Here is a 12,395-nt window from a genome sequence, read left to right as displayed (position 1 = left end):
GCGGTGTCGTTCCCGGCGGCAGCCAATCAGGGCGCGGGGCGCAGGGGCTGATGGGAAGATGGCGGCGGGCGGCGCAGGCCCGGGCGCTCCGTGTCGGCATCACGCGCAGCTGGGCGCGTGCGAGTCGCGCGCCAAGTACCGCGAGGGGCGGCGGCCGCGCGCCGTGAAGGTTTGGGGGGGAGGGGCGGGGCCGCTGTGGGTGAGGGGGAGGCACGGCTGGGTCGGGCTCGCGTCCCGCGGCTCCCGGGAACGGGATGGGGAGGAGAGGAGAGGGGAAGGGAAGGGAGGCCGTGGGCCTCGCCTGGTGCACAGCAGGAGCTTCTCGTTACCGCAGCAGAACTGCCGGGTTTGGCGTTTGCGTGTGCGGTCAGCGTACAGCGAGCTGTAGCGGCACCTTATGGGACTGGTGTGAGAAAGGACCATAGAATCGCTAAGGTTGGACAAGACATTTAAAATCGTCAGGTCTGGTGCCCACCTGGCTCCAACTTCCACTCAGGGAGTTGTAGAGAGCAATAAAGTTAACCCTGAGCCTCCTTTTCTGCAGGCTAAACACCCCAGCTCCCTCAGCTGCTCCTAACAGGACCTGTGCTCCAGACCCTTCTTACCCCGCTCTCAGGACTCACTGCAGCACCTCAATGTCTTTCTTGGAGTGAGGGGCCCTGAATGAAAACAGGGTTTGAGGTGCGGCCTCATCAGTGCCAAAACAATGGTTACTCCCTGCGCATACACATAAGGCTCGTCTTTTTCTCAAACACGGCCCTCCTGAAAACTTTCAAACCCTCCATGTTTCATGAAGTCTCAGAGCTGTTCCTTTACTCTTCCAAGAGTATACCATGGGCCGGGGACAGAAAGCCTAGTGTATCCACACAGGGACAAAGGCCACCATAGGCCGGCCATCTCTGGGCACCGGAGGATACACACAGGAGAAACAGTATGGATGTCCCAGGTGTGGAAGAAACCTTACTCGAATCTCCTCTCCCTAGACATGAGATCAATCATATTTCAATCCATTTGTTCCCAGAATGCAGGCAGGGAATATGTTGCTGTCACAAGAACAACTTAGGCGGCTTGTCTGCGGAGACTGTTTTTTATGGTGGCAGTTTGAGAGCTGATTTCCCAAGCGATTCCTGTTGTTGTCCAGAATTTGCTCTTTTTTTTTGTTTCGTTTTTAATGTGTAACGTATGCTGTCTAAATATTTGGTTTTTTCTTTTTTTTTTTAACAAACTTGGAATGAATTTCCTTTGATCTCAGGGTTTAACTCCCTGTTCTACGTAGTGAGCTGTCACAAAGCTTTCCTTAGAGTCTGTGCTGCTGGACAGTTGACAAAGCAGAAGGAAGTGGTTGATTTAGTTTTTAACCTGCTGGGAAAAGACTTTGTTTCCCTCGGCATCCAGATTTTATCTGTGTGTGGTAAAATGGTACGCTGTTGGATCATCAGAGCAAGAAGACAGCTCTGCACACACACCATCTGCCCCAGAGAATTGCAATACTTGGGTTTTTTCCCTTTGTGAGGAGAAACCCAGTTTTCCTCACTTGGATGATCGCTCTGCCTGTGAACAAGACAGGTTTTTTAATGGTTTTTTTTCTGTATTTTGACAGTGTCTCTAACAAATCAGTTACTAGTCAGTCTTGCATGGAAGCTGGCCAGAGGCTAGAGGTTTTGCTCAGCAAATGGCAGTACTCTGACCTCGTGCAGAAAAGTCAGCTCTCATTTGTGTTTTGCTTTGAGTGAGACGCTTGGGTTCAGTTCCTCCTCAGTGATGAGGAGGTCCCAGATAACCATGCACTTATTGCCCTGCCAGAGTCAAAATAGAGTACACAGAGATTTTCCTGAGAGGACTTGGGGGAAAAACAGAAAACATGGAAAAAATGCCTGCCTTTTGCAATACAGCAAGAATGTGAACGTTTTTGAATACTCTTTGGTTTGTTTTTTTTTTCAGGTTTACACTATCAACTTGGAATCTCGCTATTTACTGATACAAGGAGTTCCTGCATTAGGTGTTATGAAGGAATTAGTTGAACAATTTGCATTATATGGTGCCATTGAGGAGTATCATGCTCTAGATGAATATCCAGCAGAGCAATTTACTGAAGTGTATCTTTTAAAATTCCAAAAACTGCACTGTGCAAGGTATTGGACAGGGCAATATCTGCCTCTTGTTGTCTTACTCTTTTATATCTTCTGTAGTTACATGTGTTAAAATTCTAGAGAGTTGAAGTAAAATCCTCAGTTTTGCCAATACAATTTAATTCCTTTCAGGGTGGCCAAGAAAAAAATGGATGAACGAAGTTTCTTTGGTAGTTTGCTGCATGTGTGCTACGCTCCAGAATTTGAAACAGTCCAAGAAACTAGAGAGAAGTTGCAGGATAGAAGAAAGTATATAGCAAAAGCAACAAATCAAGGAGGTTTGTGATTACATTTCCTATAGAATCTTAACGTCTTTCTTCAGGGGTGGGTGGGGTTTTGGTTAAAGAGCCTGTTAAACAAAACACTTTTTATCTAGCTGTTAAAGATGTATTTTAAGCATGTTTACAGTATAATGGAGACATCTCTCAGTATTTAGAGAACTGTATCCTTTTCAAAGCAACTTTTCAGTTTCAGTTAAGACTGAAATACAGAAATGCTTAAGCTTTAATTATGAAGTATTTCCTTCACTTTTTGTTTTTTTTTTTTTTCAAAATGTTATCAGAAATTTCAAGCACTAGTAGGAAATCTAGGATGATATTTTCACCCTTGTTCCAGTTTATTCAGGCCTGCCCAAAGGGACAGCTTTGGAAGGAAGCTGACTGTACCAGAGCATTCAACAAAAAATTCTCCAGCCTACATCTTGGCACTGGCGCAGTTAGGACTGGACTGGGTTTACAAAGGCTCCTGTACTGCAGAGTTCCCAGGCAGCACTGAAGGCTGGACAAGATGAGGAATAAGCAAATTGCTGAGTACAAGCTTCTCCTTTCTTGTGCTCCTGTACTTGGGTATCACTGTTCATTGTGTGAGGTATTTAAAGGGAGTAAAACCAGTGATTTTTAACATCAAAACACTTGGTTGTTTTCAATTTTGCTAGACAGCCTGTCCTTGAAATCATAACTGGCAAATCACCAATTTGCTATGTTAGGAATATTTTCCTTCTGTTCTCAAAACTGTGGAAATACTTCAGCTCAGGCATTCCTCGTAAACCAGCAGAGGAACTAGGCTGGAAAACTAGTTTGAACGGTACCACTTAAAAATCACAGAAAGGTGCCTGGGAATGGAATATCACTGTATTACTTCTGCAGTTGTATTAAATATTTCTTCTTATTTTTTAGAACTAATAATGACATGAAATAGTGAAGCTGTTTTTTTTGTTTGTTTTAAAGATTGCTTTGTGTTAAAGAAAGTTGAGGGCCCGAAGAAGACAGTCTCAAAGACCTCTGAGCGTGACTGCCCATGGAGTACATCGGGATCGTATGCAGCCAGTAACTGGGATCCATCCTGCTTTACAAGTTCTCATGGGGTATCCCACAACACAGGGCATCCATCTGGGAATCATAATCAGAGCCTGTTAACATCCCCACACTATGATAACAATTGTGCTGAAGCTTCTGGGTACTTTGGCCAAAACACATCCCTGACTCCCAGTGTACATCTAGGAGGATGTACTCCACCAGCCTCCTTAATGCAGCAAAGAATGGTTCCAACTTATAGTGGAATTGACAGGTTTATGCCTCGTACAACTCACTTGCAAGAACGTAAGAGGAAGAGAGAAGAAGGTAACAGGTTTTCCCTCCTCGGAACAAGTGCGGACAATACTGAAGTCATCATTGGTCCACAACTGCCACAAATACCTAAAGTGGATATGGATGATGAGTCATTGAATACTTCAGCTACATTAATTAGAAATAAACTGAAAGAGGTATGGGTTCTTAAAGTTCTGATAGTTTCAAACATATGTGCTTGTTACTCATAAAAACAGCAACCCTCAGGTAACTTAATTCCGCATTCACTCAGTATTACCAGTTTCTTTGCCAGTTAAAGCTAGCATTCTTGCTATTTAATGCTTCCATACTCTAGAGTATTGCAGACAATTCTACTCCATACCTCTTACACTACTCTTAAGCATGTATAAATGTCTGTGCACAGTCCTAAATGATTTTCAGTAAACCACTTTCTTTTTTTCCACCATGTGGGGGCATGATAACTGTGCAGGTAGTCCTGCTGACTCCAGCGTGGTGCTTTTATCTGGTTTCTGATTGAAAGGGAGTGAAAAATAATGGGAGTCGCAGTTCAATGTAATTTTGCCTCAGCACTTCTTATGCCATTAAAAGCTGTACAGAGGCATTTATTCTATGCTGAGAAACATGAGTTAATCTATATAACCATTTATGGAGGGTATTAATCAATTAGCAGGTCAAACACTCTTGATAAAACTTTCCATTTACATTAAGATATGAAAAAGCCCCCTTGACTATGACTAGCTAGACTGATTTGAAAGGGCTTATATCTCCAGTCAAATTTCTAAATAAGCACCACTTATATTAAATACATTTCTAAAATATGTGTCAAAATGCACATTTTTGCTTTCCCTTCCTTTCCTGAAATACCCGAGTTTAAAAAGCACACTCAACCTTACTGTGAAAACACCTCTGGTAGGAAGAAGGTGCTCTATCACTAATGCTCTATCACTGAGTATCTGAAATCAGTTTCTCTGGTTAAATACAAAAATGGTACTGCTGACTCTTCTAAGTTTAACCTCTATTGTGTTTAATTCTGCCTTTGGTGTTATTTTTTTCCTCTATGCAGCAGGAAAATTCAATTCAAGCATGATTATAGTAATACATCCCTCTCAATACTCAAATGTTGGAGATGTGGCCTTACTCTAAAATAAGGATAAAAAGGTAGTGGTTACAGGTTACTAATTTTTTTTTCCCTATTTAGGTAGCAGATTCTGTTTCTGTGGAAAAGCCAGAGAGTAGATCAGCCAAACCAGTTGTAAAGCAGAGAAGAAGAATATAGACACTGCTGGCAGGATCTTCCAACAGTCCTTTTATAAAGGATATAGTTTAAAATATTTATTTTTTATGTAAAAAGTAAGAATTTTTTTACACTGTATTTCCAAGGGATTCTGTTAAAAATTGTATCAATTTGTTTCTTGGAATGAACAAACCACTATAATGTATTATTGTTGCAAAGCTGTCTTGTGTACCTTATACTTTAACATATTTCCTAACATTGAAGAACTTTATTTAGGTAGAGTCATGGAAGTAAATTCTATTTATGCTGTAAATTTTACAGTAAAGGAATACTGAAACAATAGTTTCAAGTTGCTCCTATTTTTACTATATCATGAAGAATGGTGAAGAGAAACACCCTTTACAACAGTATTCAACAATGGAGTTACAGTTTACGAGTGTCCGGGAAAACTCTCTCTTCAAATGCAATCCTGCTCTGTTTAAAAAAAAAAAAAAAAGAAAAGTTAATTTTCAGTTAACTAAAGGATTTATATTTATTGAGAAAATGTACTGGACTGAAATGTGTATGCAAGGAATAGGATACCTCTTGCTTTTTAGCTTAGAAAAGGTAAATCCATAGCACTAATGGTGTCACTGCTGGGAGACCAGTCAGAACATTTAAAGTTATAGTTGAAGGGGAGATTCAAATTTTAACTGCTCAGCAGCAGGAATGTGTGACCAAGGAATGACCTAGCATGGAGGGCAAGAAGACCCAGCCTGCAGAATGAGGTAAATGGGCTGGAAGCAGGAATGCTGGAGACTGGGATGACGATGTAAAGGAGTGAAATTTCCCTTGGTGATGAGATTTAATATCTGCAGCATTGTGTTGTAACAGCCCTGGAGTGGCAGTGCTCAGGGGTCACCTTTGGGCAGTAGAACTGGCACTGGGGAGATGAACCCAACACCAGGCTAAGATGCCCCATTCTGACATTCCCAGGGTTGGTGCTGGTGCAAGTGTACGTAAGGAACTGGCTCGTGCCACATCTTTGCAGGCTCCTTGCAGAACCATTTACAGTGGCTGGACTCTGTCAAATACATTATTCATTACATAAATGAGTGTTTAATTTGGGGTAGAATTAAAATTACAATAGCCCTAGTGGGAAATCTAGTAAATTATGGGTTTTCTTCATGTAAAGCTCATAGCTGAAATTTATTTTAGGGCTTGAAAGGACATATAAATATTGCTCTCTTTTAAAAGTGAAACTAAAGACCTAGGGGAAAAGCAGCAGTTGGGTAGGATAAAGAACAGAAGGCACAAATACTTTAAGCAAGAAACAAACCAAGTTTTCTACCTCTTGCCATGATTAGCCTGAATTGTGGGCCTGGTTTATCACCAACACTGACAAAAGAAGTAATTTTTCCATGCTGATTAATGACAGTGATTTTGTTCAGAAACTTTAAAACCTTTTCACTGGTGTTAAAAACCAGAGTACTTTGGTTTTCCCAACCCCTTTAAAGTCTTTTGACAGCCTGCCAGGAGAAATCTGGCATTTTGGGAACAGCTGCTTTGCAGCTGACATGATGTAATGTAGCTTGCCATTGTGGCTATAAGACTCTTTCTTCCAGTCCTCCAGCCTACAGGTGGGTGAGCTGGCAGGAAGTACAGGTTTCCAGCAAAGGAAAACTTGCCATGTTCTCAGCAGTCTTATACAACTCTTCTGTTTCTAGGAATCACTGTGCATATTTCAAATTTTATTTTGCTGTCTTTATAAAGCTACAATTTTCAGTATTTAAAAGTCACACACAGTTCAAATAGAATGACAATTATTGGATTAGGAAAAAATTAGGGCAGAAACTCCCTCCAAAATAGAATTTAACACTAAAGAAATGAGCATGGTCTAAATTACCATCTTCCAAAAAAAAAATAAAATTGAATTAGACATATTACTGATAAACAAAGCCTGGTTAGATGAAACTACAAAGCAGCAGTGCCACACTGTGAAAGGAAGAACTCTCAAGGTGGATGTTTGTTTTTCCAGAAAGTTACCAGCCTCTCCCAAAAGACAGTCTGAGATGACAGTTAATGCCATAATACACGTCTCCTTACCAACAGAACGGAAAGTATTGCACCTTTTTTTAAACTCATACCTTTATGTCTGGCAAACATGGTCCAAAGGCTTCTAAGAGAAGATTTTCGTCTTTGACTGCTTGTTCAAAGTCCGCAAAAGAAAGCTTGCCATCATGATCATAGTCCTACAAAACGAAGGGAACACTTCAGCCAAGGGTTATTACTTGTGGTAATTGTATTTTTGTTTAACAGACGTTTTATTGACATGGATTCTGTTTTTAGTTTGATTGTACGCAAAATCATTTTTTGTGGTCATCAGTCTCTGCTCAGACAAGCTTTGTGTCACTTGCCTCTACCTAAAGCAAAAGGGGTGGGTTTGAAAAATCGAGAAGACAGTTAAATAAAAGGAGTTGGGATTCAAAACCTGGTTTTAAGTGAAATTCTTTGACCACCACCATAGAAGGGGAGAGTATATACCTTGATTTGATTAAAATATTGAAAGACAGTCCCTAGCTAATCTGGATATCCTAGATTAAGCACGGTAAGACAAGCTTCACATTAATAACCCTGAGTGTACTATTGCAATAGAATATATAAATTGCATAAAGACATTTCATGAGCAATTGATAAAACACAGATGTACTTAATAATAAAGCTAATGCAGATGCCTAACGCATAAATGGAGCTTACACTTTTGAGTTTTCCACTTCTGACTGGGCTTTTGTTTTGATTGGGTATGCATAGGTGGGTGTGCACACATTCACATACTAGTTTATACATAAAGTTTATAGTACCTTCACATAATGAATTAAGTTTCATGTGAGGATACTGGACTGGAGCTCACTAGATCTGGATTGTATTTCTGGCTTTCCTTAGGAGATTTTCAGAATCCCACTGTAAATCACACACCATATTTTGTTACCTCACAGGAGGTTCTAAGCTTTGGTTAATGAATGTTTAAAACACACTCAGATACCACAGTGAGTAAGTACTTGCCATTTTCTTCAGTACTATCTCTATTAAGTCCTTAATTGCCTCATCAGGGTCTTCATCTGCTGGTTGTTTGATAAGGGTGTCCTTCAGCATTTGAAACATTTCCTCTCTTGAAATGTATCCATCACCATTCAGGTCATAAACCGCAAAACAGTCTTTTGAATACAAATAAATTTCAAGTTGATTACAAACTACAATCACATACCATTAAAGCTATCTGTTACCTATAGAGAGAAAATGTGAGTTGTACCTTGTACAGCAAATCTATTGAGCTAAATTTATTATATATTTATATATGTAATAGTATCACATTTTGATATATGTATTAGTCAATTAGTACCTATTTTCCCTTTATAGTTAAAAATTATTTATTTCTGCTCAAATAAATATTATTCAGTTCACAGAAACCATACTTACTTACAGATCTTATCTTCTCTTAAATTGTCAATTTAAAATATAAATAAGGTTCTGGTTTAGAAACCAAACTTCCCATAGTGGGGACCTGCTATCTCTACCAAAAGGTCTTTGCACCTACAAAACACATCCTCATTTTTTCAGATGCTGGGTTAGAAAAGTAAAGGAAAAAGAAGAATGAGCTGTACTGACTGCAAAGAGAAAATCCCTTAAACAAAAGTATTTTGGGTATCTGCATAATTCCTCTTCTAATTGTTTCTACCTTCCCAGAATCAGAAATCTATGATCATAATAAACTTTACTATCCTTCACAAAACTTAAACAAACAAACAAACAAAAGTCTTAAGTTAGGAACACAGGAGGTTTGTTTTTTTTTTCTGACTAAGACTTCGTCTACAGTGAAAACCACTCCTGGCATACACTTGTGACAGACAACACTGTGTATCACTACACACTACTAAATTCTATAGTGCTTACAGCAGGGCTGCATATTTTACTGCTTGTAGTAGACACATATACTGCTTGTACTGACACATATTCATTGTCCTGGGCACACATTCTGGTGCTATGGCATCCCAGGCCACTTTCCAGATGAATTTACATAGTTTGTTAGGGACGGCTGATGCTGCAACCTGGGAACTATGGTTACATATACAGTTCATGTCATGAAAACAACATGCTGTTATTCTCCTTTTTCTTATTACCTTTTTTCCCCCCATGTTCCCTATTTCTTTTTCTCTGCTTCTTAAAATTTTAGGGTTCTTGCTACTTTTTCTCCTCCACCTTTCTCTGTCACTATTGTGGAGATTCTCACAACCATAGTCTTACAGACTCAGTTTTTCCACCTATGCTTCCAAGCTGAAGAACTGCTGGAGTTAATGCACCTGCTGCTGTGTCCCCACTGTGCCAGTAAATGAATGTTGGCACTGGTTTTGGTTGGCTTGAGACTGTGCTATTTAGCCAAAATCACCCTAGAGATACATCTGCTTCTTTCTATTTCTGTTTGTGAATACAAAACCATATATTTTGTCAAAACTGTATACTGTAGAATAAACTTCGGTTCCAATGCAAGTTTTTGTAAGCAGCAAAATAAGGTGGCAGCTACAACAGCAGTTTACACAGAAAAAACTCTGTCTCAGAGAAGCAATTTCAGGACTCAGTTTCATTGCATTAAACTATACAGAAGAAGACTTTTCAATTATCAAATACTTTATGAGAGTAACTATGAAATTACAGCAAAAGCAATGTGTTATTTGTCATGAATTCAGTGACTACCAGTAAATATTAGCACACAGATCAATCTTACATTTAATCTTCTCTTCCAATGTCCCCCGAAGTAATATTGCTAAGCCTTCCACCCACTCCACCACAGTGATGCAGCCACTGTTGCCTCTATCAAAAGTGCTGAACACTAGGAAGTATATTAGATGCATTTTACATTTATATAATAGAGAGACAAACAAAACAAAGGAGTATTTTCTTGAATCTGTTGAAATTATAAACCCGTATTTTTTGTGAAGATGTTTGCCTGTTTTCGCCAAGGTATGATTACCCTTCCTGAATCTAAGATGTAACAATGAAAGGGATTTTGCCCCTCATTTTATTGATCTTCCACTCTAGAATCCTGCTGGCTAAGACATTTGATCTTGTTCCCTGACTAAAACAACTGCAGGAAGTATGCTTCTATGCAGATGTGAACCAAATAAACCAATACCCCTTACAATAAGGCATGTTTGCATACAGAACATTTTAATTACTAGGTTTTGTCTCAGAAAATCCTGGAGAGAGCAATCCTAGAAACAACATATAAATATGTTAAATATACAAAGAAAAATAACCTCCTGTCATGTACCAAAATCTTTTTTTTTCTCCCTTCCCTAAGCAACTTTCAATTTTCACAGAATCACAGAATATGCCAAGCTGGAAGGGACCCACGTGGATCATCCTGGCCCTGCACAGGATCATCCCCAAGAGTCACACCAGGTGCCTGAGAGTATCATCCAAATGCTTCCTGAACTCTGTCAGGCTTGGTGCTGTGACCACTTCCCGAGCCTGTTCCAGTGCCCAAGCACCCTCTGGTGCCTGCCCCTCCTCTTCCCCTCGTGAGGAAATTGCAGACTGCAGTGAGGGCTCCCCTCAGTCTCCTCCAAGCTGCAGCTTCACTATTCATACAGCCTGTAATACAGTACTAAAATACTTCAAATCTAAGATACAATTGAAAGCATCTATAATAATTCATATTTTAGAATGTTAATTAGTAAGTTGGCTGAAGGAACACCTCTAATTGCAGAGACAAGCATTTTCGAATTGGAAAACGATAGGTTTGCTTTTGCAAACTGAAATCAGCACCTTTGTACATAAGCATTATTTTTAAGAATGTATATATATGTAAGCTATCTTCCAAGACACATTTGACTTACTGCATAAAATGGCAACTAGCTTTTATTTTATGGCATGTAAGTACTTCTCCTGCTAGAGAGATGAAGAAAAGTTGAACCAAGGGGTGGCTCTTGGCAGCCCAAGAATGAAAGAATGGCAGATTGATGCCTGTTCTGCATCCTCCTGTAGACACCTCTACATCAGAGATCATTCATGCAACTTTCACAGTAACTGCACTTGTGGCCCTCATGTTATGAATCTGTGAAAACACTGTATTTTCAAGGGGTTACTTGGCTCATTATTCTCACCTCCCTGTACTCTCTGCCCAGTGCTTTCAGTGCTGTTCACAGTGCCTCTATCCCAGAAGTCATCCACTCTAACAGAATGCCTTTCTGGGACCTCCAGGCCCGAGCTAGAGCTGTCCGCCAGCAGCAGTGCAACCACGGGAGAAGAGGCAAGCGACACGATGCTGCCCCCTTCGATGGCTACGATAGAAACAGCCACAAGGCAGCACTAACGCTGCCTGGTCTCCCTGGAACTAGAGCGTGAGCTACGCCGAACTATGGGAAAACTATTCTGCATAATGAAAGAGAAGATGCCATTTCCCCAACAGCTCCTGAGCATAACTCCTCCTTTGCTGTCCTCGCTGGGATAAGATGGCATTATTTTGGCTCGGTACACTCATCGGGTCAGCAGCGTGAAACCAACGCCATCCCTTGTTTTCAGAAGCCTCCGCCTCACCTCGGTCCAGGACCACGTCGTCCGTCATGCCAAAGGCGGCGTACAGGGTGTCTCTGAACACGATGCGGTTGAAGCCGGACACAGCGAAGTGGCTGCTGGACCTGGCCAGCAGCGCGTCGAAGAGCTTGATCAGACATTCCACTTCGCCTTCGCTAACTGCCCGGCCCAAACACAACCAAACACAGGTTATAAGTTACGCTGGCAGGACACGGGGCAGGCACCAGGGCTTGGGCAGCTCCGGCGCTGACCATGACAGCGGTGACCCCGACCCCGCCGCCCCGCACACCCTGTTCCTGAGGGGGCGGTAGGAAATGCGGTGCCCCCCTCCCCCCCCACCCCCCGGGCGAGCACAGGGACAACGGGAGGCGGTGGGGCGGCCGTGGCGCGGCTCCTGCAGCCCGGGGGACACTCACAGTGCTTGGTGGACCGGCTCAGCGATTCCGCCAGGAGCTGCAGCCTCTTCCTGCTCATGGCGGCGGGAGCCGCTCCTGCCGCCGCCGCCGCTGCCCTGGCAACGCGGGCGGTCAGCGCGGCCTCACGGCGCCACAGGGGCCGGGTGTACACTAACACATACACGGGCGAAACAAAGATCAACTCTTGCCATGCATTTAAAAAATAGCAGTCGTAGAAAAAAAATAACTGCATTTCAAACTTGTAAAAAATGTTTCTGGAAAGAAGAGCTAAAAATTAAATACTGTATACAATACTGCTTGTTCATCTGCTGGCAGAACGCAGAAAACTATTAAAACACTTTTATTCCGGCACTGCTCGTTTTGTACTTTGTCTCTCTGCTGAAACTTGGAACATGGCTGTAGGTGCCACCCGAGACTCACAGCACCATCTCACATACTCACGCGTGCACATCAGCAAAGC

The 12,395-nt window shown here is 41.6% G+C and overlaps 2 protein-coding genes across 6 annotated transcripts; one reads left to right on the top strand and one right to left on the bottom strand.

The window, feature by feature from the left end:
- The first annotated feature begins 41 nt into the window (after positions 1–41).
- Positions 42–6,893, top strand: RBM48 (RNA binding motif protein 48). Of its 4 annotated transcripts, XM_032674910.1 has the most exons (6): positions 357–435; positions 545–946; positions 1,942–2,132; positions 2,262–2,407; positions 3,356–3,891; positions 4,914–6,893. In XM_032674910.1, exons 2-6 carry the CDS (start codon positions 791–793, stop codon positions 4,989–4,991), a joined length of 1,107 nt encoding a protein of 368 aa, XP_032530801.1. In that variant the 5' UTR covers positions 357–435; positions 545–790; the 3' UTR covers positions 4,992–6,893. The 4 variants fall into 4 exon arrangements, with proteins under 4 accessions (XP_032530811.1, XP_032530818.1, XP_032530792.1 ...); XM_032674920.1 differs by lacking the exons at positions 357–435; positions 545–946 and adding an exon at positions 42–169; XM_032674927.1 differs by lacking the exon at positions 545–946 and having other exon boundaries at positions 323–462.
- On the bottom strand, positions 5,293–12,073 carry EFCAB1 (EF-hand calcium binding domain 1). Of its 2 annotated transcripts, XM_032674987.1 has the most exons (6): positions 11,936–12,073; positions 11,523–11,678; positions 9,709–9,813; positions 7,992–8,143; positions 7,076–7,180; positions 5,293–5,423 (listed from the first exon to the last, which is right to left on the bottom strand). In XM_032674987.1, exons 1-6 carry the CDS (start codon positions 11,991–11,993, stop codon positions 5,373–5,375), a joined length of 627 nt encoding a protein of 208 aa, XP_032530878.1. In that variant the 5' UTR covers positions 11,994–12,073; the 3' UTR covers positions 5,293–5,372. The 2 variants fall into 2 exon arrangements, with proteins under 2 accessions (XP_032530878.1, XP_032530886.1); XM_032674995.1 differs by lacking the exon at positions 9,709–9,813.
- Between the last annotated feature and the right edge of the window lie 322 nt (positions 12,074–12,395).

This window comes from Chiroxiphia lanceolata, chromosome 1 (assembly GCF_009829145.1).
Source record: "Chiroxiphia lanceolata isolate bChiLan1 chromosome 1, bChiLan1.pri, whole genome shotgun sequence".
Taxonomy (NCBI): domain Eukaryota; kingdom Metazoa; phylum Chordata; class Aves; order Passeriformes; family Pipridae; genus Chiroxiphia; species Chiroxiphia lanceolata.
This window is presented reverse-complemented; position numbering and strand designations above follow the sequence as displayed.